Raw genomic sequence first — 27,972 nt, forward strand, 5'->3', positions numbered from 1 at the left:
AACATGTCGCATCATACTTCTTTATTTTACTTCATTAAAAATCGTCGTCTTGTTGCATATTAATTAAATAAATGACTGTTGCGACTTGTATGTAAATGAAGAGAACAAAAAAAAGCGTATGCAATAGTATCTGGAGATATGATCATTGATTGGGACCGTATTTGGCTGAATATCTGGAGAGGTGTATTCCAGTAATTTATGCGATGCTCGATCGCCGTGTAATGTAATATGATATGGGATCGAATATCCGCGAGAGGTAGTAATGAAACGAAAAATAGGTTTTGGTTTTGATCCTTTTTTTGTGTAATTTTTGTTAACGTATTTATAACTTTTTTCTGATTAAAATGAGATCAACCACGATATAATTCGGAGTACATTTATTCATTTAGTTAATTCGTAATTATTTCTTTATTTGTTATGGCAACTTTTATGTTTTCCGAACTTATCTGTCTTCTTTTTATCTCATTTATCAGCAGTTTCAGGAATTGGTGGAGATAGATCGCGGTCATATAAGCGGACAAATTGTGATCGTATATCCGGACACTACTGTACCTCAAAGTTATTGAGAATATAATACCACAGAAGACATAAAAAATGTAATTTTTCTAAATGTTGGTAACAATTTGATCATCCATTGTAAGTTGTTAAATAGAAAGTGTACGTTTAACTGTGAATATTAATTCTCAAATAATTGTTGGAGTATTATGATTTTATTTATTGGAATATACCTTACATATTGAGTACATTTAGATAGAATTTGTGAAAAATATTATAATAAGTGAAGTATTTCATTTCCTTTTTATCTTAAAGCATTTAGTGCATAAATATGAATTGGGATAAAATCATAATCCTTCATGATCACTTAAGAATTAAAGTAGCCATGACATCAGTAGTCATGGGTAATACCTCATAGTCTAAATACCATCGATAAATTACTTAATCAAATACTTAAATGTACATGTTTATTATATTATTTGATTTATTAAATATTGTTCAGTAATCATCGTCGATTTTGTATAAATTATGTATTAAAATTTCAGTTTTATATATATATATAGGCAAATGTTAAAGATATGAATTAAATTATAAATATTACACCTTGTAAATGTTACATTATTTTTACTTTAAACTAAAATATTAACCAAAGAGGGATTTTGACTATATAAATAGTAAAATCCATATGTTCGTATGCGTACATTCCATTGTTTAATTTAATACACAGATTGTTCTCTATATGTTATAATACAATCACGTAAAGATACGTACGATTTCACAATGTTATTGCGCATTGCATTTATAGGAATACAAGAGTATAATATGATATAAAGTGTTAAGATTGATTTAATTTTCTATGTGTAATTCAATATTACTAAAATAATGATGACATGCATAAGTATGTAATAATTTTATTTCATAATAAATAATTAAATTATGTGGTCATGTACACAATTTAAGTAATTTAATGTGTTTTCTTACTTAAATACTTTAATTAAGCGGCTAATGAGTTTTTAGTTAACATCATTAGATTATAAAATTTCAATTATAAATAATAAATATTTTACCGTGTCTATGTATATACATTGTGTCGGAGTTATACAATCACCCCAAAAAACCCGAGTGCGAATGATTATTCTACAATGAATCTAGAATTATCACTATAAATGAATATACGCACTGTTTCAGGTCACGTAATAGCACTGCACATTTAATCAATTTATGAATAACAATTATTTTATGTTGAGTGAAAAAGGAGTAGGCTTGACTAAAAGTTGTAAATATTTAACATGAGAAACAGAATAAAATTAGTTTTCGTGCAATTAATTGCATGATACGTGCTAGGTGAATGATCAGCTAAGGAAAATACAGTGAAAAAGTTAAAGTTTTGTAACTGTTTGCAAAATAGTGTAAATTTATGTTTGTGTGATTTTACAAGTAGCATTACAAGTAATATTACATAACATATGGTAAATCTATTAAGTCCTATAAAATTTCTTCAACATTAGATAAGATACGTATATATTAATTGTATTTTAAGCATTATATCCTTGTTTCATTCTGTTATGGTCAACAGGCACCGTACGGGAACATAAGAAGCTTTTCCAATGTGTAAGTCGGCGGGCACCGTAGGGAGAGAAGCCTATGACATCATTGGTTTTATCAGATTCAGACATAAAATGTTATGTCCACGGGCATTCTAGCTTATATGTCTTATTGTATATACCACAAATTGTACATACCACTTACAGAGAAAACTCCTTGTGTCTTCATACGGTGGCCGTCGACTGCAAAGTAGGTATTATTAATCAGTCGTAAACGCCACAAACGTAAAAAACAGATAACTGACTGTAATATAATTTCATTATTTCTGCAGCTTATGTGTACTGTACACATATTGTGGATTATTTGGTTAATTTGGTTTACCCTCTCGTTACACAAAATCTGTACTTGGTCAGTTTAATCGAGCCCGATAATGGGCAATGTCTCCAATATTTTACTATTGTACTGTAGATCGACCGGTATAACCAGGTGTCGTTTCAGAATATTTTCTAGCCCGATCTCGTACGAGTTCGTCGATTGATTTATTTTGTGGTGTTGCCGATGATAAATTATGCAAACGAGATGCTAGATAGCACATGATAAAAGCTGATAAAACAAGAAGTGCTCCTAATCCGGTTGCAATGTAAAGAAAATTGCCGCAGCCATTTTCGAGTCCAGCAGGTACCTTTTGGTACAAATCTAAAAACTCCAAACAATTAGCTCCATTTGTCCTATTTGTTCAAGAGTGATTAATTAGCTATGAAATTTTCTAATTATTCGATATGTTGAACAGTTAGTGTATGTTAAAGTATATCATTATTTTTTTATATAGAAATAAAAATATGTAACACAATTCGCCTCTTTTGGTTTATAATTGGTATATTATGTATGTACTTGGCATATGTGTACAACACGTATACTCTTGATATTTTTGCAATATATTCTTATTCAAATGTGACGTTTTCGATAAAATTCTATTATGTAAACCATAATTATGGAAAAATTTATCAATTCTCAACGTATATTGTACAACAAATTTCTCTATTTTATATCCTTGTTGTATTTATTGATTGGAACAGATTTTGATTTTATAATTTTATAGTAGTTACTTTTCCTGAGGAGATAACGAGCTATTGTGTTATATATTTCTGTTTATATATAATATCTTTGTATTATATCAAAATAAATTTGCTATTAAGATGTAATCGAAAATGAATTTTTCAAAGTTAGTGTTTCATTTAATATTCATCTATATCACTATTTAAATAAATGACATTGAATTTATTTTGAAACTTACCATTGGGCATCATTACCGTGTATTCAATGTTTTCTTTAAATTTTGTGAAGGGAGTTGAATTATTATATTCTTTTATCGAACGCTTGTTTTTAGGAATAAATTTATTTGGTTCTATTGCTAATCTTTTTCTTCTTTTTCCATGTCCAGATGGTTCGAAAAGGTCAAGACAGAAATCCTGCAACCACATGTTTACAGAATGTTTATGTAGTTATTATGCAAATTCTCCGGACAAACATTTTTATTTATTGTAAGTTAATCAATTCTAGATTCATAATGTGAAATAAGGGTCCTATTTAACATTCGCACGGGCAACCATTGATACTTGTGAAGATTTCAAAATTGTAATTTTTTTTATCATTCTCCTTTGCATTATACAATTTACCATTTCAGTTTAATAAGTAAATATTAATACGAATAGCATGGATGCAATATTTTTTAAATAGTTCACAGTCGATATTTATTATTTGATATCGTTAATAGAAGAATCATTTTTTATAAATGTATTGTCCACTTTGCATTCATTCATAAAGGATATAGACGTATTGTTAGAAATGTATGTGCAAAAGTGTATCATCAAATTCCTGAAATTAACGTAGTTATATAGTACGTATTGCTACGTCGAGCTATTTAATTCGTTGTTCGGTGTCACAATACTGGTTCGAAGGTATAGCAAAAAAGTAATCGATAGTGTAGTGAAGTCTAGCTTGTGTCAAACATGCAGCACGTGGAAAAGAAAGAAAGATGAAGCAGTTGAGAAATACGACAGCTGGTATGAAACTGACAATACCTGCACTATAAACCATACCGGTAGTGCAGACAAAATGGAGATTGATGCCGTGAAGGAAATGTACATCAAATCAGAGGAAGTGTACGGTGTTAAATACACCGCATATAATAGTGATCGGGCCAGTGAAACATATAAAGGTATTATGGACATTAATTCGTACGGTGAAAAAATTACTGTCCAATAAAATGAATTCGTGAATCGTGTGGAAAAACGAATGGGAGTTAGATTGAGAAACGTGAAGAAAGTAAATAAGGGCATCGACTACATTTAGACACGATCCATCTCTTATGTTAGCGATAAACTCACAGAAGTTACAGAAACAATTTACGAATATTTACCACTGGAAGATTTCTTACATTAAAGGTATCTGGGAACGAAGATCCATTGGTTTGGACGTTTGCTCCAAAGCACAATCATTGTAGACTTTTAACAATTGAAGTAGCAACATATTTTTGGCCATTAATATCTTTAACGAAGGTTCTTCAAGTATTTTAAAAGTTATGCCTTGAATGAACATAACTTCGGTAGCAGTTCTCATTAAAAAATCGAAGTGTCGACAAAAATATGATGCCCAAGCTATAGTTTGTAACTACCTACGATACATTAATCAAAGCTTGAACAATTTGATACCTAACGTAGAAATTGTTTTGCGACATTTAGAATTAGTTATAGAATATTGAACTTTCAATAGTTTGTAATACTTTTGACAATTACGTAAAATGTAAAATGTATTCGCGGTCATGATTTTACTTTTGCAGTCTCGTGTCCAAAATGATAATGGACGATTGTAGAAATTGGCCAATTTTGGATCTCATCGACAGCAAAAGTTTTTTTTACATAATAGGTTTTTGTAGGTCTTAAAAAATCCGAAGTGCGTAATTATATATCCGGAAGGTGATGGGAATGTTATCCAAAATAAGAGTAAAGTTGAAAATCTTATTAGTAAAACTGATCTATTTAATTATTGTCATCTTCTTCCAATGGTGATATATCTTCAAAATAATTATTTAGGAAATCAGCTGGTAGTTTATCGTAGATAGATATCAAGCCCACCCGAATATTTAATTGTCGACATACAGGATAAGGCAACTAAAACAGGCCACTTGAATAACTTGCTTGCTTGTAATAATAGAAAGAAAAGTGTGAGATAAAAGTTGTTCAATTTTGAGGAACACATAATGTGATAGCAATAATTATTTTGTCGGTGGAGACATAGAGAAGATACGAAGGTCAAACTCATTGTTTTAAATGGGATGATATTTTTGTTTTATTCGTATTCTAATAGAGCCTTTCAAGACGAATACAATGACCTACGAATAAAGGTCATGCAAGGTTACGCAACCTTAACATTAAAAGAAAATAAATGATTTCAAGTCACTTCTATGTTAAAATCGCATGTCTTCTCTGCTTGCTGATGTCTTGTTGATGTCGCTCTTGTAACCGTTCAAACGTATTATTAAGTGTAAATAAACATTTTCTGCTTACTAATTAGTAAGCTTACTAATTACCGTATTGGTCAAAGTATTCTTTACACTTATTCTCACGCACACATTCAATGCTAGTTCGCTAATCGTCGCGGCAGTTACAGATACATGTGAACTGAATGACGAAGAAACGATAGCGAGATAGAGATAGTGAGAGACACGCGGCAAGTGGAGCTCCATTGGCGTAGGTGCAACATATCACTATTATATAATACAATAGTTATATCTAACATAGGACAACAATTTTTACTATTTTTTTACAATATGCTGTGAAAGCATTGCTTATATAATTACCAGTAGAATGAAGTAAAATTCTGTTCAAGAACAAAAATAATTTAATAAAAATTGAATTTGAAAATAAATAAAATTGAATTTTCATTCATTTCAAAAGTAGTTACATACAGTGTGTGACACGGAACTGTCACTACGATTTTTCAGGCACTTCCAATAATCTGATGCAAAAATGTCAAATGAAAGTTAATCAGTTTCTGGTCAGCTAAAAATGTAGATATAAAAGAATTTTTCTTCGTAAATATTATAATAGCTTTCATGTATCGATATACGAACAAAATGTATCCATTGCTTTCTTAAAAAGATGTATACCTTTCTTTCAAGAAAATATTTAATTTTTATTATTTTATTCGCTCTGTATTTCTTGTATGTGGTGATAGAAATGTCAAATTTTAATATCTTTGGAACATTGTTCTCTTGGAAGACATGAATTAATACTTTTTTGTGTAAAAGAACTCGAGTTAAGTCGGATTGTGTCGTACAAAATATTTGATTCTATTAAGGAAAATTATATTTCAAAATCGTCTTTATTATTTCATCTATTGAAAAACTGTTAATATTACATAATATTCTTTCTTATATTAAATAACTCTTGTGAGATAAAACAGACGTTTTATGTATTAAATATAAGTATAAACGAAACCTCAGTAGTTTATAGCCTTCAAGCTTTATATTCGTATAAATATTGAAATAGGAACGCAATTAAAATCTATTCCTACAACCATGGCAGAGTGCATGGCTAAAGTTTAGAACATGCAACTTAGGTGGGGATGAGCGAGACTTCAAGTCAGCGGAAGGCGATACATATCTTATGATATGCGTTGTACGAAAGCGGAATAAGTGTTCATCTCTCACGTTTTGTTTCCTCAAACATAATAAAAACTTTTCAAGAAGCAGCAAGTGTGCATAATAAAAAACGTAATCGAGCCAAGAAAGCAACTGATGATGGAGCTGCAACAACAATTTTAACTGCTATAGCAGTAGACTGATACCATTTTGTAAGATACTACAGTCGATCTTGTATAACCTTCAACGACTTTCATTTATAGGTCATTGTATTTGTCTTGAAATTTGTATCGCACTTTTCTTTCCATTATTACAAACAAACAAGTTATTGAGATAGTCTGTTCAAGGTGCCTCACCCTGTATAACAACAATGAAATATTTGGGTGTGTTTGACACCTATCTACGATAAACTAGCAGCTGATTTCCTAATTATTGTACATATATTTATTATATTTTAAATTTTCTTTTAAAATCTCAAAGGCAATGTAAATAAATTAACATATGAAACTTTAAACTCAGTTTTCTTGAAACCATGTTTTTTGTGCTGACGTTGGTAATTACTCAAATATCATTTAGCCATCAGATCACATAACTACGTATCTTTTTTTCTAAAAGTAGATTCTGAGATATAAAAATGCCTAGTAGGAAAGGCCTGTTTTTTCTTAAAAACGATAATTTCCATAATTTTTGGAATTTCGAAAGTACCTTTAAGAGGGAAATTAAAAAATAATGATATTGCTTAAGTTTGGATTTTCAAATACTATTAGAGTCAAACTCACTAACGTTAGAGTATTGCGCTCACCGTGGACGAGATAATCGTCAATTTGTTTTCTCACATCTATTGTGCACGTAAAAAGTTTTCTCTTAAAATTCAATATGTATATATTCGATTTGTAATACAAAATTAATTTCAATCGGATGTATAGTATTATGAAAATTTCACAAATATGCCTCCTTGCTTTGCTGTCGTCAATGTGTTGTAATGTTTTCAATGTGAAGATTTAGAGTACCAAAAATGAATTCTATACACATTTTGAACCCACACGGTAGGTGAAAATTTACTCAAAGAAGTGAGAATTAATGTCCTTTAGCAATTATCCGTCCACGAAAAGAAGGCACAATTTGTTTACATCCTCGTTCCGCTCGTAATCCGTTTCCGCTCCTGCGATTGCAAGCAAGAATCACCGTTGGTCAAAGATGGTGACGAAGATCGACAGCGGTGATCCTAAGTTCGAGTGAGAACGAATTTGTAGTAAGATGCATTGGCGTAGGCCCCCAATAAAACCTCAAGTATTTCTAAACGGAACAATTTTCTTACAGTTTAGGTACTAACGCTAATTCGATAAGTTGCTTGTAATGAAAAAATGAATATAATTTAATATGCGTAATAATCATTAATATTTTGAAAATTAATTACAGCGAAAAGAACTAATTTGTATTTATTAAAAATGATATAAATTTATTTTCATCAAGATAAACTCTGTATAATTACAATTTACAAAAAAACAAGTCATGCTGGTATTAAAATTAGTATAACTTTTATGATTTGTAATGTAAGGAAATGTGAAGATTATGCTTGGTTTAATTTTAGTACCACTTGTTTTTGATATAAATTGTAATTATATAGATTTATATTATTTTTAATAAATAAAAATTAGTTCTTTTCGCTATAAATAATTTTCAAAATATTAACGATTATAACGCATTTTAAATTGTATTCATTTTTTCATTGCGAGAAACTTATCAAATCAATGATAGTATTTAAACAATTAACCAAATCATTCTGTTTCTTAATAACTAACATTCTATTAGAAGGCTACGCCAATGACGCAGTATTTTCTCTTATCCGGTCTCGCTACCGTCACAGTTGATCTTCGTCGTCTTCTGTCAATGGTGTTGCTTATTTGCAACGAGGATGTAAACACGTGTCTTTTTCTCGTGGTCGGATAATAATTGAAGTTATTTTCACTGTACATTAAGGATGTATGTAAAAAATATTCGATTACTTTACATGGATATTCCTAAAGATTGTGCAAAAGGATCCATACATCGCCTGCATTACATACGTATCGAGTTTTTGATTGGTAAAGAAACTTCAGTTCTCTGATGGTTCACCTCATGGTCCAGGTTACGGTTTGTGATTTTTTCAATTTTAAAAAATCAACCGAAAGCTGTCTGATCGTTACTTTTATTCCCAAGTGGTGTATTTTAAGCGTTAAAAAGAAAGCACGATAACAGTAGGTAACATCTACCGATTCATCTATCAGATTCATCTAACCTCTTTAATTCGTTCGACTAATTATGACAAAAGTTCGACTGCAAATTATGATCTTACCGGTTGACAGTCCTGCGGTTCCATGCAGGCTTTGATCTGCGAGTGTATCCACAAAGTGGATCGTTCTCTCATGGAGCTCAGGAGAAAGGCTTCGAAATCGAGGAAAACCTCGTTCTTTCTTTCTCGATACCGAGCCGGTTGATGAGGAATTATCGAAGCAAAGTCTCGGTTTCTACAGCCGTCCTTCACAAGCACGACGCTTCCTGGTGCATGAGGCTGATCAGGATCGGGACTGACGGTCACTTCCAAAAGTTTGATGTAACCCCATGCACTGTCCAGACTGATTCGAGCTCTCAGCTGAAGTTTCGTCCCGATAGGAACCGCCTGATCGACGGTTTGCGCACCTGATGTGTCCGATGCATTGCCCGTAGCTTCGCGATAAAGGGCTACCTCGTATTCCAGACGTCCTGGAGTCTCTTCGACTACTCCAGACACTCTTGCCCCGTGCGGACTGAAAAATATGTATATTAATTCGGAAGAGCTCATTTACGTTCGATTTTCTCCCCTTTGGTTATAAATACGACGTTCTTCGCGAAGTTAGAAAGTATTTAAATTAAAGATATCCATGCACGATATCATCGAAGTAATAATATTACGTGGATAATATTATTTGAAAATGTAACTTATTTCGGTAAAACGATCGAATCTCTAGAATGGCATCCGATTTGCGACGATTCGAAACCCAATTGTATGGGTGGCCGCGAACTTCGTAAATACACCTTGTTACAATATGTTCTCAGACTTGAGAAATCGTTATCAAGTAAAATGCAACCTCATCGAAGTGTAATGGAGACTTACAAGGTTCCAGCGAAGCCAGCGGCTTTGTGCCGAAGTAACGTGGGCTCCGGTGGTCGACACATTAGAATCAATTCTTGATCGGCCAGCATTACGACTCCGGGAAACGCCGGAAACCATATTCGAAGGTGAATGAAACCCTGGTAAAAATAAGATCGTGTTTATTGTGTCATCTTATGTATGCATATAAGAAATGAACGAAGAAATTTGAACAAATCATTTGGATAAACATGGATACCGTTCGAAAGCGGATCAAATGGTTTCGCGATACAAATTTTATTTTGAAAGATCAAAAACAAAGCAGCAGTTCACAACCAATCAATACGGATGAAATAGCGAACTCGATTGAATAGAGTTTAAAGTACGAAACAAGAAAGATTATCGACGTGTCTGAAAATTGTACACGAATCAGTTGCATTACACACAAGAAAACTTGGTCCTCATTTTTAAAGCAAACAATTATTGACGATGAGAAATGTCAGTTGAATTGTTCCTTAAAAAGGTTTTCCTGTCTATTTGATGGGATTACAGATAAATACTTTATTATGAGCTTTTACCACACATCTGAACGATTGACAGCGAAAAATACAAAGTACATATTTAATACACTCATAAAGAAAGGTGAACAGACTTATTGCACAAACTAATAGAATCATTCTATCTATTTAATAAAATCTATTTCTCTTAATAAATATCACGATGAATACGTTCATTGGAATACGTTCTAATGTTAATATCGTAACACGCTGTTGAAAATAAACTTGGCGAGGTGTTCAATATTTCAAATGCTTTAATGTCGTATCAAATTATTCTACAAGCCTTCGCGTATTTTGATTTATAAAAATCTTCGATGAGAAACGTAATTTTACCTGTTCGAATAGCATAACGTCGGTCAATGCTTTCTACAGATTGTTTCTGAAATATTGTACTCATCGAAAAGATGGGAAGGAATTATATCGAACATGAGTCTGGAAACATATTCTCCTCGAGGTATAACCATTTTTGGTGCACGACTCAGATTCGCAAAAATATCTGATAAGTTACAGCTAATGTTATCATTTCTTCTCGTTAAAAGTAAACAGTAGGGAATTTGAGTTTGGATCAATCAACTTGGTATTGTGATCATTGAACGTCGTAGTAAGTATTCAAATTATCAGACTCTGTCTAAAGGTAAAGATAAGTGGGCTGGCAAAGAGAGATTGGTACTTTAATATTATTTATAGGGACATCTCAAGGCTTTATTTCACGATGCTCCTGTTGCCACTGTGGAAACACTCCAAAATTGTTCCACACCAAATTAATCATTTCTTTTGTTCGACGACAGGGATTTTGATGAAATTAAAGAATATGGTTGCCTGTGTGAAATTATGGAGGATTTAAGTCATCATTTTATTGGTTTTTGGAAATTTGTTCCACGTATAAATGAATTTTTATCATAGAAACTATCGATCTCCCAATGTTATTTTTTCTTTTTTTATTCGTTTTAGTTGAAATGGATCAGTTGGTCAGTTCATGGTCATTTGAAACGAATTTTTTATTAAGACACGAAGTTGATTTTTTCAATACGAAAATTACACATCTTGAAGTTGAGGATTATCCTATTATAGAGAGTGAATAAAAACTTCCACTAGCAAAATAAATTTTTTTAATTGTTCGACTTCTATTATCTTCTCTAATTGCCACGATACGAGAAATGTTTCAAATGTAATTTCAACGATTTTAACGAGCGAATACACCGCGAGGAAAATTTGTTTAAACGGGTAACTGGTTTAGAATTTTCACACAAATATATATATTAAGATATCCAAAATAATAGGTATATCCTTAAAATGATCCAGACTTAAAAGTTTAAATCAAATGTAACTTTTATTTCCCCCGAGACTCAACACTGGAGTGACAACGGACGGCAACCTGTAAATCTAAATGAACACGTCTATTGTAGGACCATAGAAATGAATAAATACATTCGTAGTACGTATTTACATTCATTCGTAGTTCAGCGGGACAGTCAATTACCGATTTATCCAATCGTACGACAAAGCCATTTTCATAAGTTGAACAGTCGTTAACTCACTTGGGTCTCACAGAGATAACCGATCGGACTATCTAAGTTATCGTCGTATTCTTTCCCCGTGAAATTATTTGGAAATGGTTGTTATCTATACCAATAATCGTACGACAAAGCCATTTTCATAAGTTGAACAGTCGTTAACTCACTTGGGTCTCACAGAGGTAACCGATCGGACTATCTAAGTTATCGTCGTATTCTTTCCCCGTGAAATTATTTGGAAATGGTTGTTATCTATACTAATAATCGTACGACAAAGCCATTTTCATAAGTTGAACAGTCGTTAACTCACTTGGGTCTCACAGAGGTAACCGATCGGACTATCTAAGTTATCGTCGTATTCTTTCCCCGTGAAATTATTTGGAAATGGTTGTTATCTATACCAATAATCGTACGACAAAGCCATTTTCATAAGTTGAACAGTCGTTAACTCACTTGGGTCTCACAGAGGTAACCGATCGAACTATCTAAGTTATCGTCGTATTCTTTCCCCGTGAAATTATTTGGAAATGGTTGTTATCTATACTAATAATCGTACGACAAAGCCATTTTCATAAGTTGAACAGTCGTTAACTCACTTGGGTCTCACAGAGGTAACCGATCGGACTATCTAAGTTATCGTCGTATTCTTTCCCCGTGAAATTATTTGGAAATGGTTGTTATCTATACTGACGAGGCATTCGTTGGTTCGTTGATTCCGACTCACGTTTCTCTTTAGGATGCCGCATCTCGAGAAGTCAGTCACCTTCAGGAAGTAGTTGTCTTCCTGGGGATCGTTGGGATCTGGCCTGATCTGGCAGTGAATATCGGTGAGCGGATTGACGGATCTGTCGTCCGCAAAGAGCGGCGCCCCTCTGAAGCTGACTGGTCTTTTGATCTTTGCTGTCAGCAAATCGGCGGCTGATCCTGCGCCACTGCACTGGATGTCAGAGACCTCGTAATCCTGGGCAACGGTAGCGGCAACCTGAAACAATACCGTCGTTCTTCATCTGCGTGGTTTTGCTCGAGTGACACTCACAAGGAGAACGTCAGACCTGATCCTCACCGATTTTAACGATACTTCGCAGATTTGGAGACTCACGTGTACGACTATCGTAACCAGAGTTGTGGCAGTTGACGGCCAATTAATTGCGAAAAGATAAGTGTAAAAAGATAAGTTTGAAAGAATCGCTCAGTCAGGGATACTCTAGTAATATAAATCGTTCTTTTCGAGAATGACTATGGCGTAGTGGCAAGCGTAAGGGACTATTTATATTTGATCTCGAGTTCGAATCCTATGAAGCGTAGAATCTTTCTTTCGTTGATCCTCTTTATCGATGTTTCTTTTCTTGTATTAATGGTACGACGCTGCGAACAATGAAAGAATTATGGTCGGTGTAAATTTGTTTCTAACTGGAAATATATTACTTCTGCGTCTACAGAGCGTTGCAAGCGATCCAGTTACGAACCGAACGATCCTCGAAGTTTTGATTTTGAAATCTCGTACCTACCACTTTCACGAGGACTTTGTCGTCTCGATACTAATACAACAAGTTCCTTTTGTTGGTATTTTTAGTTTTGAAAACAGAAAATAATCTCATCGTCAGTCTCTATCCAGACCAAGAAGTTTTAGTTCCTTCGAATTGTTTTCAAGACGTCCTTGCAGTGTTCCAATCCGGATTATATCACTGGTGGAATTGTCTCAGACTCCAGCAACAAACGTGACTCAAGAGGAAGAGGAGGGTAATTAATTCGAGTCGAATACTCCTGATTTTATTTTACGGTTCGCAATCTTTGGATCGAAAAGATCTAAACGTAGACATGTACCGTACAAAGTGAGATGCAAAATGCATTTGAGTCATCGTTGCATCTCACTTTCTCGTGTTTCGTTTCTCACGTTACTTGTCGAGCAGTGAGTTTCTACATTTGTCCAATTCAACCAATAGTAATAGTGTATTGCGTCGAGGCGTCGACGTCGCGTCACGATTAATGTGAATGGACCATTTCTCCATTTCCTTGTGATTTTTCAACTTGTACAACACTTGTAACGATACACGGTGTTTGTCAATTTCAGGAGAGCCTTCGATTTGTTAGTGCATTCTTTGACAGTCGTATACGAGGTCGAAATCAACGGTAAATTTATTCGAATCCTTCGCAATCTGTACCAGAAGGCTGCCACACGAGTCGAAAGTAATAATTCCATTTTCGTTGGAATTGTTACTTCGTCTCTGTTTTCGAGGAGGATGGCTTTATCGAGGTCGACAGTAGAGCAGATATTTTACTCTTTGCCGACTGTCTGGTTTTATTTACCAGGGATATTGTGGACATTCGACAGAAACTCAACACGATGGAAAGATACCGTGTTAAAAAGGGCCTGGAGGTAAACCTGAATAAGACAATGATCGTAAAGTTCAAGAGAACTGGACGACTCGGAAAGAAAAGAGCTATTATGGTAGGTGGCAGGAGGAGGGAGATCGTTGAAGTGACAACTTCATTTATGTCTATTCTCGAATTCATGGACCTTTAATTTGGCGACTGCCGGGGCCCTTGTAAAGGGCGACTCAACTCTGAAGCTATTCTTGTCGGTAAAAGGTGCGACAGCCAGTTCGCATAAATACGTTTTGCGTCCCACAAAAGACTATTCGAATCAATGGTGACTTTCATCAATGGTCCTTCACGCTTCGGGCATTTGAAGTTTAAACACTGTATAACCAACTTGACTGAATACAAACGGACTTTTACAAACGATATTTAGGTCGCCGGTGTACTCCTGGCTATCTATTTAAACTGTTCGATAAATCGAAACTTTGTTTTTACTTTTCGTGCATACCAATTACCAAACTATGGTGTACTTCTTGACCAATTTTAATTAACAAAAATTTCATTCAAGATTACTGCTTCTAAACTCTTTAAATTGTTAAAAGTAAAAAGGAAAGGTATTTCAAATTTATTGTTGCCTGTAACATCTGGAATAATTACACAATTTATCGAAACCTCTTCAAAATCAAACCAGTATTGAAAGACAATTTCCGTTAAAAAGAAGACAAAAAACATCGACAAGATTTATAAAGCAATCGAGTTACTGTTCAAAATTGGGCATTCTGGTTGTTATTGGTCCATCTGCTTGGTGAACACGAACAGAGTCGATATGGCGACCTCCAAGTATAGTTGGCACGTGGAAAAGATAATTGGGAAGGGATAAATGTGTTTACCGCGTTTTAAAGGAGATTAATTCGTAGGTTGTAAATTTGGTTAATTACTGAATTTGCTCACCTGAGTTGGCTCAAGGGTCTATATATTTCTGTGTGTAGTTCATTTCAATGTTGTTTTGTTAAATTGTAACAGAAGTCAGAAGTTCTGTAATTGTATACTTCTGGGACCTGCGCTGTACGTTGATATAGTCGTTCGTAATAAAATATACACAAACTATTCAATAAATAGTAAAATAATAAAATAAAATAAAATTTTTAGCAGTAATTGGTCTTTGCTAGCTAGAATTTGGGTATCATCTGGTCAATTATTTTCAATTCCCTAATAAATCTAAACAAAAACGGTTTAAATATTCAAAAATTTCGATTATTTTTTTAATCGGTGAAACAGTCTTTCTAAGATAGAAAATTGTTGTTCTACAAGTGATGCGTAAACTTCGAATGCGTTGTTAGATGGTGTATATTTTAGTAGACAGAGATTATAAGGCGAAGTAATTATTATTTATTTACATAAATTATGAAAGGGGGCAATTGGGAGCCGAGAACCGTGGAAAGTATGCAAACGACGAAAGAGGTAATTTCATTAAGGCATATTTTTCCGCTTCTTCGTAAATAAAGTAAAATATGTATAGAAATATTCTATTTTTTTCTATGTTTTTCAATTCCCTCCAAAATTGAATTATATTGGGTTTTCGAAATTTTCTTGGTCTTTCGTCGACATTGTATCCATTTTTATACCAGGAACATTTAAACAAAGTATTGTAACGTGGAGACATAATTTCATCAATAGCTTGTAAATCAATTATGGAAGAAATTTATTATTTGTGCGACGATATATTTAATTTTTGTCGGTTTATTTTTTCACCTTAAATTTCGAATTGGGCAGAAATGAAAAAAACCTATCGTATCGATTTTAGTATTGGAAGTAACTATTTATTTTATACCGATTGAACTTCTTTTTTCACTTTTTCTACATTCACAATTTTAGTATCCGTTAATGAAGCATTGGGATTGAAAATTTATATCACATATGTATTTAGATACTTACTATTTTAATCGGTATCTATTGATACTATCGAGTAGATATTAAAACGGTTCAATAGAACGATATTTCATTATCTAATATTGAAAACAACAATGCGATATTAAATAATCACATTGATAACGTTAATGATAAGCTACGTATGTAGTATCTATAGTTTCTTGCAGTTATAGAAGTATTAACACATTGACTGTCGCGCAATTTATTTATCAATGGATAAATGTTAAACTGTAAATATTAATTTACATCGAGAGTTACATTATTTACGTGCGAATGAAACCTGAACTTTATTTTTCAGATATTCTGCATTAAGTGGTTAATATAAATTCTATGAAGTAAATTCTCTTTTGTAGTTAATATAAAGTAAATTATGAAAAAGCTTGAAATATGCATAACGGAAACTTGTATAGAATCAACTTAGGAAATTAATGGATAGTGAAATTTGTTTACATTCATTTTATTATATTTTATCTGTGTTTTTAATCTGGTTCGGATTGACTACACTTTATCAGTTATCTAACAAATATATATTCAACGCTATCGGATGAAGGTTGATCCATATCCTGATCGCTCTCTTATGTCAATTTCTCACCTCGTTGCATTTTCATAGCACATATAAAGGAACTAGAGTTTCAAAATAATTTAAAGTGTTTTTATTACTACTTTGTAACACCGAACAATATTTTTATAGAAGATATATATTATAATACATATAATAGAATACGATATGAAAGCGGAAGAACAGATTAATATACAAGTAATAGTATATTTATATTTCCATAAATCAAAGGTAGTAACAATATATTTACCTTTGCCAATATACAATACTTTGCTAATTAAAGAAACAATTTTTAAATTCTTTTGCTAGAGAGTACATAGCAATTTGTTCAACCGTGTCATTGACAATCTCTTCTTTTTTTAACGTCGCGACGTGTCGGGTCAATGTACCTATTAACTAACCTCATTGGATTGGAGTCGTAGTAATATTTCCTTAATTAACGTAGATCATCTCAATTTCCTTTTACGATATTACTGAGACACCTCTTAAGTGCTTATCAAAGTAGCTGTTGTGGTGTTGCCTTCGATACGAAACAAGGTGCCTAACACGCGAACAGAACAGACTTCAACGCGAATAACGGTGTAAAGAAACGCTCTGATGCCTGCCTAAGATATTTGTTATGTATACCATACAGATTGCCCAGTGCACGGTCAGCTACACGAGTAATCGTGGTACAGGTCATGATTATTTCAAGGTAGGTCAATCAAGTTTCCGAGATTGCGCGAGTTATACGATAACCGCTAATAACGTTAGCCTCAGGTTACTACTCTATATAAATTATAAGATTGAAACTATTAAATTCAATATTTCTTAGTTTATTAAGAACATTGATAAACTGGTGATCAAAATTACTTGAAAATTGATGTACTTATTAAATTTCGTTGATATTTACGAATACGTAGCCCACACGATTAACGATAAGTGTTAGAATAATTTAAGTAATATTGTATTTATCAACAAACACTTCAAACAGCGTGAAAACACCCGATTGGCGAACAAAATGTACATTTGATAAATGATATACTACTTTTAAATTTATACATACAGAAACTGGTGATAGTATATTGAAAATTGTTTTATATATTTAAAATACTCAGCTTTATTGAAATTGAACGTCTGTGGAACACGTTGAAGCAGAGTTGCAGTTACTCCGTGTTAAAACGCGAGGGAATTTGTTTCTGGAATCGAATGTTTAATAAAGGCAACGAGACAATTTTTGAAGCAAGTTATAACGGGGGATGTAAAATTTATAATAACCTCGAGCGGAAGAGATCCTGGGGAAAGCGAAATGAACCACCTTTAACGACCCTAAAAGCCGGTCTTCATCCGAAGAATGTCGTGCTTTGTGTCTGGTGGGACTGAAAAGAAAGCCTAAATTACGAGCTTCTACCAAACAACCAGATGATAAATTCGGAAAAGTATCGCTCGCAATTAGACGAATTAAAGACAGCGATTGAACAAAACGTGCGAAACTACTTTCATTAAACTAACGAATCGAAAAGATGTGTTTCAACAATGGCGGCCTTGTGTGTCTTTTACTTACATTTCGACTGTACACTGTACATAAACCTTTTCTTCCATTTTAACTGCCAGTTTACACTGTTCAGAAGGTGACATTTGTACGACTAATGTACACTAACATTTGACGATAAAATGATACAGTTCAAGTTCAGAATGTTGAATTTTCAAAATTGTCCTTCTCGACGTACGTTTGATAAAACAGTTCATGTATTATTTCATTTTATGAATAGACAACTTTCCTCCCGAAGAAATGCATCGAAATGGGCAGTCCTCACTTTTAGAATCTAAATTATACTAATAATGGAAATACAGTACTTACTCTACGGATGGAAGAAGTGCAATCGGATTCGTTTTATTTCATATAACCGGGGGAAAAAGAGTTTCCATTCTATGCATTGACCTTTGTATCTCATTTAGGTTAAGTCCAAACATTGTACATGCCACACGATGAGAAAAGTGAATGGAATTCACCGAGAGTGAACGAAATAGCGCAACAGTTTGCGAGTGTTGGATAACAAGCTAAGTTATCCAGTAATGAAAATTAATATTGTAACATTTCTCGATACATCTTCATGAGAATGCTAATCGATTGGTGAGCTCCCCCAACATAAGTCCATACACTGCTAAACAATTGACAATATTCTCCCGATGATACAACGATAAATATACAACTTCTGATTTTCATTAAATAATGAAATTCGATTCAACGTCGCTCGCGTTAAATAAACAAAGCAGTGTTAAGAATAATTTTATTCAATTCAGCCCAAGAATAATTATTTCATACAACTGTCCTCGTATCCTCGAAGACCATTGTAAAACGTTGTTTATCATAATTTATAACACTTCGTACTAATAAGTATATTGAAATTTGTCCAAATGGAACTTTTGGCATAGAAAATAATTCGAACATCAACATGTGATACTTGAACTGTTTTTTTTTTTCGTCAATTACAATGTTACGGAATATACCGTGTTGAAAGAAATACTCGTGATCTTATAACTTCAAAAAAAGCAATCTTGAGAAAAGAATTTTATCGTCAGATTTTTTCTACAAGGTTTACTATCTATTCTATCCTAAAAGGGAAACTTTAGTTACTCTCAGTGTTACCCACACACCAATTTGTTCACTCAACTATCCTAGTAGTCCCTGGTGTTGGTCGTACACCTGTTTCTCCACGAGAACCATTTTTCTTCAGTCTCCTCGTATTCTCGAAACTCTAATATAAAATATTCTCTGCTTTGCTTCAGCTCAACCTTCGTTCGTCACATCGCAATATTTACTCATTCGAAACAAATAATTTGTTTCGAATACAGTTTTCTTTAACGTTAAAAGAGCAGTAATATTTAAAGCAATACGATAAAAAGAGACGCCATGTACACATAAGAATCGATGCTTAACATTCTGTCAATCTGTATGAAAAGTAATGTTTTGTAACTTATGGTATTAATGTGACTGTAATCTCGGCAGAATTGTACTTTATACATAATTACAGCTGTTAAATAAATGAGTAAGAATGGGTAAAATATTATTCTACTACGCTATAAAATGGTAGCATAATTTAGCTTGGGAGGAAACAATAAACTCTAATCATTTAAGTATTTGTCTCCTTCGATGTTCATCGCTGTGAATTTTGTTATAATTAATGTTGCAATATCGAGTGAATGGAATTTCCATCTACCAATGATTGTCATCAGGGAATATTACGTAGGTGAATGTTAATCATACTATTCCGAAGGAAATGGAAGACATTGTTATCGAAGCTTTGTTAACAAAAGGGTATACGTTGCCAACAATTTCTTCCCTTATATGTATTAAGAAGAGGGTGGTTGGAAAATTAAATCGGTAATAAGGTGAAAGGGTAAAGTATAGCGAAATGCTGTTTTACAACTTTGACTTATGCCAATGACTTAAAAAAATAAAACGGACCGGAAACTGTTACTATATATGTAGGTGTATTAGGGATTGCAAATTTACCAAATTTTTCAATTACCGAGAATTTATCGGTATTTAATTTTTATTTTCTAAAAAACTATCAATACTAACAATTCTTATCAAAAGAATAGTAAACATTAATAATAAAAATTGGATTCGTATATATCGAACATTAAAAACAAAAAATGGAATTTGAGAGAAATTATTAATCGCTAAATTTTTCTTCGGGAGAAAAATGTTGAAGTAAACGAACGTAGCAGTCTGAAATTTTAACTTGAAAAAGTTTTATAGTTGAACTTGGGGGAAAAAAGAAACCAATCGAAGAAAGAAAGGCAAATGCAAATAAAAGAAAAGCTGAAAGAAAATTAAAGAAAAGTGAAAGAAACGATAGAGCAAGAAAAGAAAAAAGAAGGCTGTGAGAGAATTAAGGGAACTTCAAAAATCAAAAGAAGAAGGAAATTTATTAGGGGAAGGAATAAAAAAGAAATAAATAGGAAGTTTAACTATAACAAAGAACCAATATGTTATTTGCAAAGAATTATTTAACGAAGATCAGATAGAGTGTATCGAATGTGAAGGTTGAGCACACGTCGAATGCATGGATCAAGAAAATATTAATTATTTTACTTGTAATTTATATAAAAATAAAATTTGAATATTATCGCAACTTTTAAATGTCTTTTATTAACATCATTAATCGTTTAAACCTGAAAATTTGAATCTACTAATTAAATAGCTGGTCGATATTGAGCGACAAATTTTTAATTCCTACTAGTTACAATTTTTATACTTTTACGAATTATTAATTCTTAAAATTAATAATTAATTCTTATTTCACATTTTTGAAATTTGATTTTGTACCCAAAATATAACCAAAAACAGTTTATAGCAATTGGTACTGCACGATTCTCCCAAAATCTTAAGCAAGAACACAGAGACATATAATTTTTTGAAAGATGTTTTGTTAACCTATTTCTGTCTTATTTTTATGCATAGTCCACCTTTAAAAAATTTTCTTTCGATTAAGAGAAAATGTTCTTTTGTAGAAAATTACTCCAGCTGTATTTATACATAGAGCGAGCCTTTACAGATAAAGTGATCAGTATCTTTATGCCCTGAAGATAATAGTTTCGTTTTACCTTATCATCAAGTTTGAAAACAAATATTAAAATAACCGTTAGCTTTAAGCATAGTGAGTTTAACGTTAATCATCATTTTAAATGTGTACACATTGCGATGCCTAGATACGTGTATTATGGCAATCTACAAACATGAATAAAACTAATTATGATTAATGCATTTAGCAGACCTTAAAACCATAAATCAATTTGATATTAATAATTTGAATGAATACATATATTTGCATATATTCTTGAAACCAGTTGATACATTTATTAATAATATAATATAAAGAATATAACTTTAATTAACAATTTATTCGTATCGTACATCAACATGTTTCTTGATATAATATTCAAAGGTAATAAATTTCTTTTTCAATATTTAAAGAGAAATTTTACATTGTTTCTTTTGGGAGGAGAGGAGAGGAACATAAATCTGGGAAATGTAATTTAAATACTTTATGAGTAAAATTTATCATCATTAACAATATAAAATAAGGCAAGAATATTTTGATATTACATTGTTTAATGAGCATTGTTACGAAACGGCAGTCGAGTTTATGGATAAATTTAAAATTTAAACAGTCACGAAAGCAGCGATTACACGTTTAGATAATAAATTATTTATACTGTTCTTGTCAATCGTGTTTAGATTATTTAACACAGCATTGCATCACAGAAAATTATAAATAATTCGTAAATGTTTTTGCGCTATTATTTTAACTACCGATCAAGTTGTGTATTATATACTTATAAGAAGGAAATACGAAATTGTAGTTCGTAGAAAATAATTATGACAATTATCTTTTATCTCTTGATAAACAGACAGACATTACTCATGGAATATCAGTGTTTAGTATTGCGCATTGAAAATGATTATTGTAACAGCATTTTAATGCGTTAAAGATCGAGCGAATAAATTAAAATATAAAGTTTCGAACATTCGACGATGATTTATGAATAATATTTAAAAATTATTCATGTTACTTATTCCTTTTGCACAAATACATATACGTACATAACAGAGTAGTTGGTTATTGAGAATACAATTTAAATTATAATACAATATTTCGAATCTCGTTTTATACTTTCTTTATGAAATGTACTTAAAATTATGAAATAAATGGTCCATTGCAATTCAGTAATGAAACGATGGTTATAAAATGGATATTTTTCAAATAATATACGTGTGTATATATATTTAGAAAATATAACGTATGGAAATAACTTACATACATAGTGACATATATAAGTCAAAAATGTTACATAGAGATAACACGTGTCAAATATTAAAATATTAAGAAATAGGCCAATATAAAGTAACAGTGTCGGAAAAAAACATAGAGAATAAATGTAATTGCAACAATACAAATCTGTGACTGTTGGATTAATTTGCTGATTTTCCTTTTATACATCGCTATGTTTTATCGAGGTAAGAAAAAGATCAAACTCGTGGGTTTTTATTATGACAACGACTATGATATCATTATTATTATTCGTGTCTTAATATTTTTGGAAACTATCGTATTAAACCTTTTCGTGGCAAGACTGTAAGTGCATAGTATGCCTTCTGTGCGGCAATTCAGTAATCATACTTGCAAAACATGTACGTTGAATACCTGCAGGCGTTAACCACACGTAGTGTACTAATTGGCTGAGTGCTTATAAACGCTCATAGGATCGAACAGATTAAAGCTGTGTTTCTCAAACTGTACTTCGCTGACTCGTGAGGGTCGGTAAACATGATAGGAGCCCATGAATCCCCGCAAGGAAAAAAACGCATATTATACGTATAACGAAACAAAAAAACTCGTAGTATTTCCTTCTTATTAAAATGTCCCGTTAAAAAGATTTCTATCGTCAATAGTAAACTCGTACAAAAAGGAAGTTGCAAAGCTTGAAAGTTTGGAACAGATCAAATTCTTTTACAGTTTTATTAGCATTGTTTTGTACTTGTAACATATTTATCACTTTCTCTATCTGATTTTTCGTTCACAATGAAACAGTTCTTCTCAAAGGAAAAATAATAAGAAATTTTTTAAATACTGTTCAATATAGAAACTAAATTTATTATTAAATAGTATTAAGTGAATCCCAAAAGTATTCGTATAAGTTTGTCAATTCTTTTCATATTTACTTTTATACGTTACTTTAATAAACAACGTTCGAAATGTAAAAACATATTTCTTTTTAAACATTTTTGTAATGTATTAAAAGTCCCCAATAAATGTTCCTTTCTCGAGTTAGTCCTTGGAAAGGTGATGTTTGAGAAACACTGGATTAAAGAAAGTATTTTATCGGAAGGAAAATGTATATCTATACCTGAAATTGTGGTTGGGACACTTGAGCTATCCAATTTGTCGAGTTAATGGAAGTTTAATCAAACCTTGTTTCAAATTGAATGTTGAATTGTAGATAATGACAAAACGAAGGGGTGTTTTTTGATCGACAAACTAACACCGATTGTTGGGTGAAGCAGACATCGACAGGAAATTCAATTCAGTCTATGAATAATAATGGCAACGATTAAAGTGGTAATGGTACATTCACTGGGGTTAATAGAAAAGACACGATAGTACATTTTCATTTACCAAATTTGTATTTTCAAAATTTATATTGCGTCATTCCACGTTACGTTGTTTCTTCAAACAGAATCATAATCTTACACTCTCGCTCGTTCAAAATCGCAAATTGTCTATTACAGTTTCGTGCAAATTGTTTTTGAAATAGGTAACCGAACATTAGAAGCGTATTCTACTCGTCGTAAGAATAAGAAATCATATCGAGTAGTGAAGCTCAGAATGGAAACAATAATAATAAAAAAAACTAAGTTTGATTCAATGGATGCCTGTGTTAAATTAGTAACTATTCGCGACAGACCATTTTCAATCATAAATGATGTGAAACGATCTGAAATAATTAATTCTGAAATAAGAAGTGTCACATTTTGTGAAACGATAACAGAAGCAAGACATTTGTACATAAAACATACACAAAAAGAACCTCGCAATAGAAATCGAACAAATGTGCTAAATATAATGGAATAAAATCTCGCGATAAGAGATCGTTTTTATCGAATTTCTTGTATATTCACTGGCCAATTTTATCCATTTTGTAACCAACACATTTCTCCATTTTCTTCATTTACATCAGAATATTTAAAATTTTATTCTTGCCATGAATTCGAATTTTATAATTTTCCTTTTCAATTTTTTTTCGATTACGATAGAAAACCAATGATTTTTATTTATTCATCGTTGGTTGTTCCTTTAGATTTCGTATTTTACCAAAAATGTTTGGAACGTGCAATAAAGTAAATTCTGAACCGTATCTCTTGAAACAAAATATTTTCCCCCAATCGTTCTTTACTTTAATCCATCACAGGTGATTTCGAAGCGTAGGTCATTGATTCCTGTTACAAGTCTCTGTTACGAGGTAAATAAACAAATGTATATCGTTCCATTAAAAAAAGGACGAATTACTTTGAAATGTTCTTGGCGCTCCCGCTTGGAACCGAAGAAACGTCACCGAACTATTATACTTATGCTCTCCGTGAAGTTAAATAGCTCCTGCCTCGAACGTTCTTTTCTGTCGTCACAATAACCGATTTTGCATGTAAATAACGCGTTTGAAAGTGACACTCGTGAATAATGCCTGACTTAATTCAATCGACGCTCAGAATCTTAAAGGGAAGAAACAAACAAGTGAAACCTGCTAGTATGCTCTACTAATATTCCACTAAGTATGTATGCATGTGTGTCGATAAATGGAGATTGATAGTTGTCGACAAGACAATCGTCCAACTGTTTAGAGTTACTCCCGATATTTCAAACAGCTACGACATTTTATTTCTGAGTCCATTAATTTATACATATATCCGGTAACGTCGTGCCATGAGCGAGTAACGTGTCGTGCGGTTACAATATGTATGTATGTATGTATGTACGTATGTACAGATGTATGTATGTATGTATGTATGTATTTATGTATGTATTTATGTACGTACGGATGTATATATGTTTTCCCGTTTCGAACGAAAGAACCGTAACCGTCTTTTTATGATGCCATAAATTCCGTTCTTTTTAGCATTGCTTGGGTAAAATGTCCAATCGTTTCTATGCTTACGATTCTGTGTAGTCAATAGTTTCGCGAGTGTTTGAGATTAGTTTACAGCGGTAGAACGCGTTTCGAAACTTATTTCTAAATGTGGTAATAGAAAATTATTAAATAATTCATATTATCAGACAATGACAGTACCAAAGAAGAGATCCCGAGTACCAGCGTTGGTTCTGCGTAGATTTACAATACAAAATTCAACGCGTGTCGATCACCGACGCGAGCGTACTGATCTTTATAGGTAGATACATACATATCTACCTATGTGGATACATACATACATATCTACCTATGTGGATACATACATACATATCTACCTATGTGGATACATAGATACATACGTGTCTGTGTTAATAAAAAGAATTTCCGATCGTTGACACACATGAGTCCGAAGAAAGAAATTTCGAACCGAGAGAACGATCGTCTGAATTTAATCTTAGATTTGGAAAAAATGAAATAGAATTTATGTGTAAACTTTGTCACGTATCGTGAAGAAAATGTTTGTAAGCCTACGGTCATTATTTAGCTACAGGTGGTTTTAATGTGCCCACAAATTTCGAATATTTGGAAAAGTATTCCAAAATTATAATTTCCAGTTCTTCTAAACGCGAGCGTGGCTTCGGCAGCATGAATTTCGATATCAACGAAGACAAAATCCTGTATTCTTATTAATTATGTGATAAACCTGTTGCTTATTAAACTACACGATCCACCGTTACAATCGTGGATATCTTTTTGTTTATTTCCAAATTTAACTGCAGACTCAATTTCTTGATCTTTCGTTTCGTGCGTTTAACATTTTATTAAGTAGTTATAAATAAATATTGAATAAAAATCTTTATCTTTGAGTTACTAATTTTTGATTACATATATGACATTATTAGTCTAGAAATAAATTTTATTAACGACTGTCCTAACCATTACAAAACACTGTCTTAACAAGAAAAGAATATTTTCTTGAGGACATCCTTCATTTGAATGATAGAACTTTTGGATAACGAAAATTTGTCTATATTAAAACATAACATGAAAATTGAATTAAGCTAACTACGAGCTTTTATATGGGATCATCTAAGGTCTTATTTGATAATTAGCAAAATATTCAAACCATTAACAGCCTAATGAAAGTTTTGCAAGGAAGTAGATACTTAGCAAACTTTCTACAAATAGATCAGTCGCATAATGAAAGTTTTACCGAAATTAACGCTTTTTCAAGAGAAAGATTAAACATTAAATACTCATACCTTCTGATGTGAATATTACCACGATTCTTAATAAGGAAATTAATAACACGTTTATGTGTCTTTTTAAATTTATTTAGTATATTCTACAATCATAATGGACAGCTTGTAAAAAGATATGGTTCCTTAGACGATGTTTAACATTTAACGTTAGAACAAAGTCTAACGATAACAAGTGAATTTTGCGTGTTTACTTGAATTATTCAACGGTTTCTAATAAAAGTGATGAATATTCGTTATTATTGGTGAAATAGTTACTTGCAATTCATTCGATATATTTCACAGTTCGAACACGTTTATGCAAATCATGTACAATGTGTAGAGGTATTACGCTGAAATGTGATCGTAGGAAATATTGAATCGTAGGTATTTGTTTTATCGTAAAGAAGCAGCTTATAAAAAGTTTCCGATCGAGGCTTCTGTGGTTGATTTAGAATTATGATAATATCAAATTGGCTATTAGATTATACCTCGGTCGTCGAACGATATATCAAGGTAAATTCAATTGGTTAAGAAACGTTCGATAAGGAGGCGTCTGCCTTGAATTAATAAGCACCGTTTAGGTAGAATTAACGTTTTAACCTGGAATGTACCGTATAGACGTTACAAATGAAAAAATTCTACGTTTTCGTCAGAACAACACGTGGAACCAAGAGATCACATTTTTTTCAAACTTACAACATTAAATACTCATACCTTCTGATACGAATATTACTACGATTCTTAATAAGGAAATCAATAACACGTTCATGTGTCTTTTTAAATTTGTTTAGTACATTCTACAATCATAATAAACAACGTGTTAATAGACATACTTAATTTTCACGTATTCTCAAAACCGTGAAAACACGAGTATACGAAAATCGAAATCAATGGTATCCATAGAACGTGATCAAATTTCATATTCAAATTACCTAAATTCCTCTACTTTTGTTTCTCGACGCACGCAAAATTTTCCCTCATTTTCCTCTCTCTTTACCCGAGTTCCATTTCTCATTGTTTCGAATTTACATAAAACGCTTCCGATTCGTGCAACGTGAAACATCTAAAAAAAAATACCTATGATTCAACTGGCATGTTGTACGAAAAGTGTACTCTTGTCGTTCAATGAATGTACACCGTCAATTTCCGAGTCGCGCGTGCGCAATGAGCTTGAAGCGGATTCGATAAGTTGAAGAATTACGAATCTTGAGTAGGAGCTGGTGTACCCACCGTGCAGAATCCAGCGATCAGAACCGTCAGCATGATCTCGATCGTCCTCTTCTCTATCCTTGTAATTGTTCGCTGGCTTCTAGGAACACGCGAAAAAAACACACTTCCTGGCAGGAAGGATTCCACGGTGAGGGATGCAATTTTGACGAAGATTCCCGA

The 27,972-nt window shown here is 32.5% G+C and overlaps 1 protein-coding gene across 2 annotated transcripts; it reads right to left on the reverse strand.

The window, feature by feature from the left end:
- Positions 1 to 1,760: 1,760 nt before the first annotated feature.
- On the reverse strand, positions 1,761 to 27,915 carry LOC143150095 (uncharacterized). Of its 2 annotated transcripts, XR_012992946.1 has the most exons (7): positions 27,814 to 27,915; positions 12,587 to 12,844; positions 9,816 to 9,952; positions 9,018 to 9,468; positions 3,335 to 3,509; positions 2,238 to 2,736; positions 1,761 to 2,137 (listed from the first exon to the last, which is right to left on the reverse strand). XR_012992946.1 is itself a non-coding variant. In XM_076318132.1 (6 exons), the coding sequence occupies exons 1-6, from the start codon at positions 27,844 to 27,846 to the stop codon at positions 2,495 to 2,497; spliced, it is 1,296 nt and encodes a 431-aa protein (XP_076174247.1). In that variant the 5' UTR covers positions 27,847 to 27,915; the 3' UTR covers positions 1,761 to 2,494. The 2 variants fall into 2 exon arrangements, 1 of the variants encoding a protein (XP_076174247.1); XM_076318132.1 differs by having other exon boundaries at positions 1,761 to 2,736.
- Positions 27,916 to 27,972: the final 57 nt, after the last annotated feature.

The sequence above is a fragment of the Ptiloglossa arizonensis genome, chromosome 8 (genome assembly GCF_051014685.1).
Source record: "Ptiloglossa arizonensis isolate GNS036 chromosome 8, iyPtiAriz1_principal, whole genome shotgun sequence".
Taxonomy (NCBI): domain Eukaryota; kingdom Metazoa; phylum Arthropoda; class Insecta; order Hymenoptera; family Colletidae; genus Ptiloglossa; species Ptiloglossa arizonensis.

Bases quoted from the DNA above. Each gene is read 5' to 3' on its own strand.
- LOC143150095 (XM_076318132.1), bottom strand. From the start codon at position 27,846: ATGCTGACGGTTCTGATCGCTGGATTCTGCACG. The intron at 9,469-9,815 runs GTAAGTCTCCAT...CATATTTTTCAG, and splicing joins GCTGGCTTCGCTGGAACCTT to TCCGCACGGGGCAAGAGTGT. The intron at 3,510-9,017 runs GTAAGATCATAA...ATGTGGTTGCAG, and splicing joins AACCGCAGGACTGTCAACCG to GATTTCTGTCTTGACCTTTT.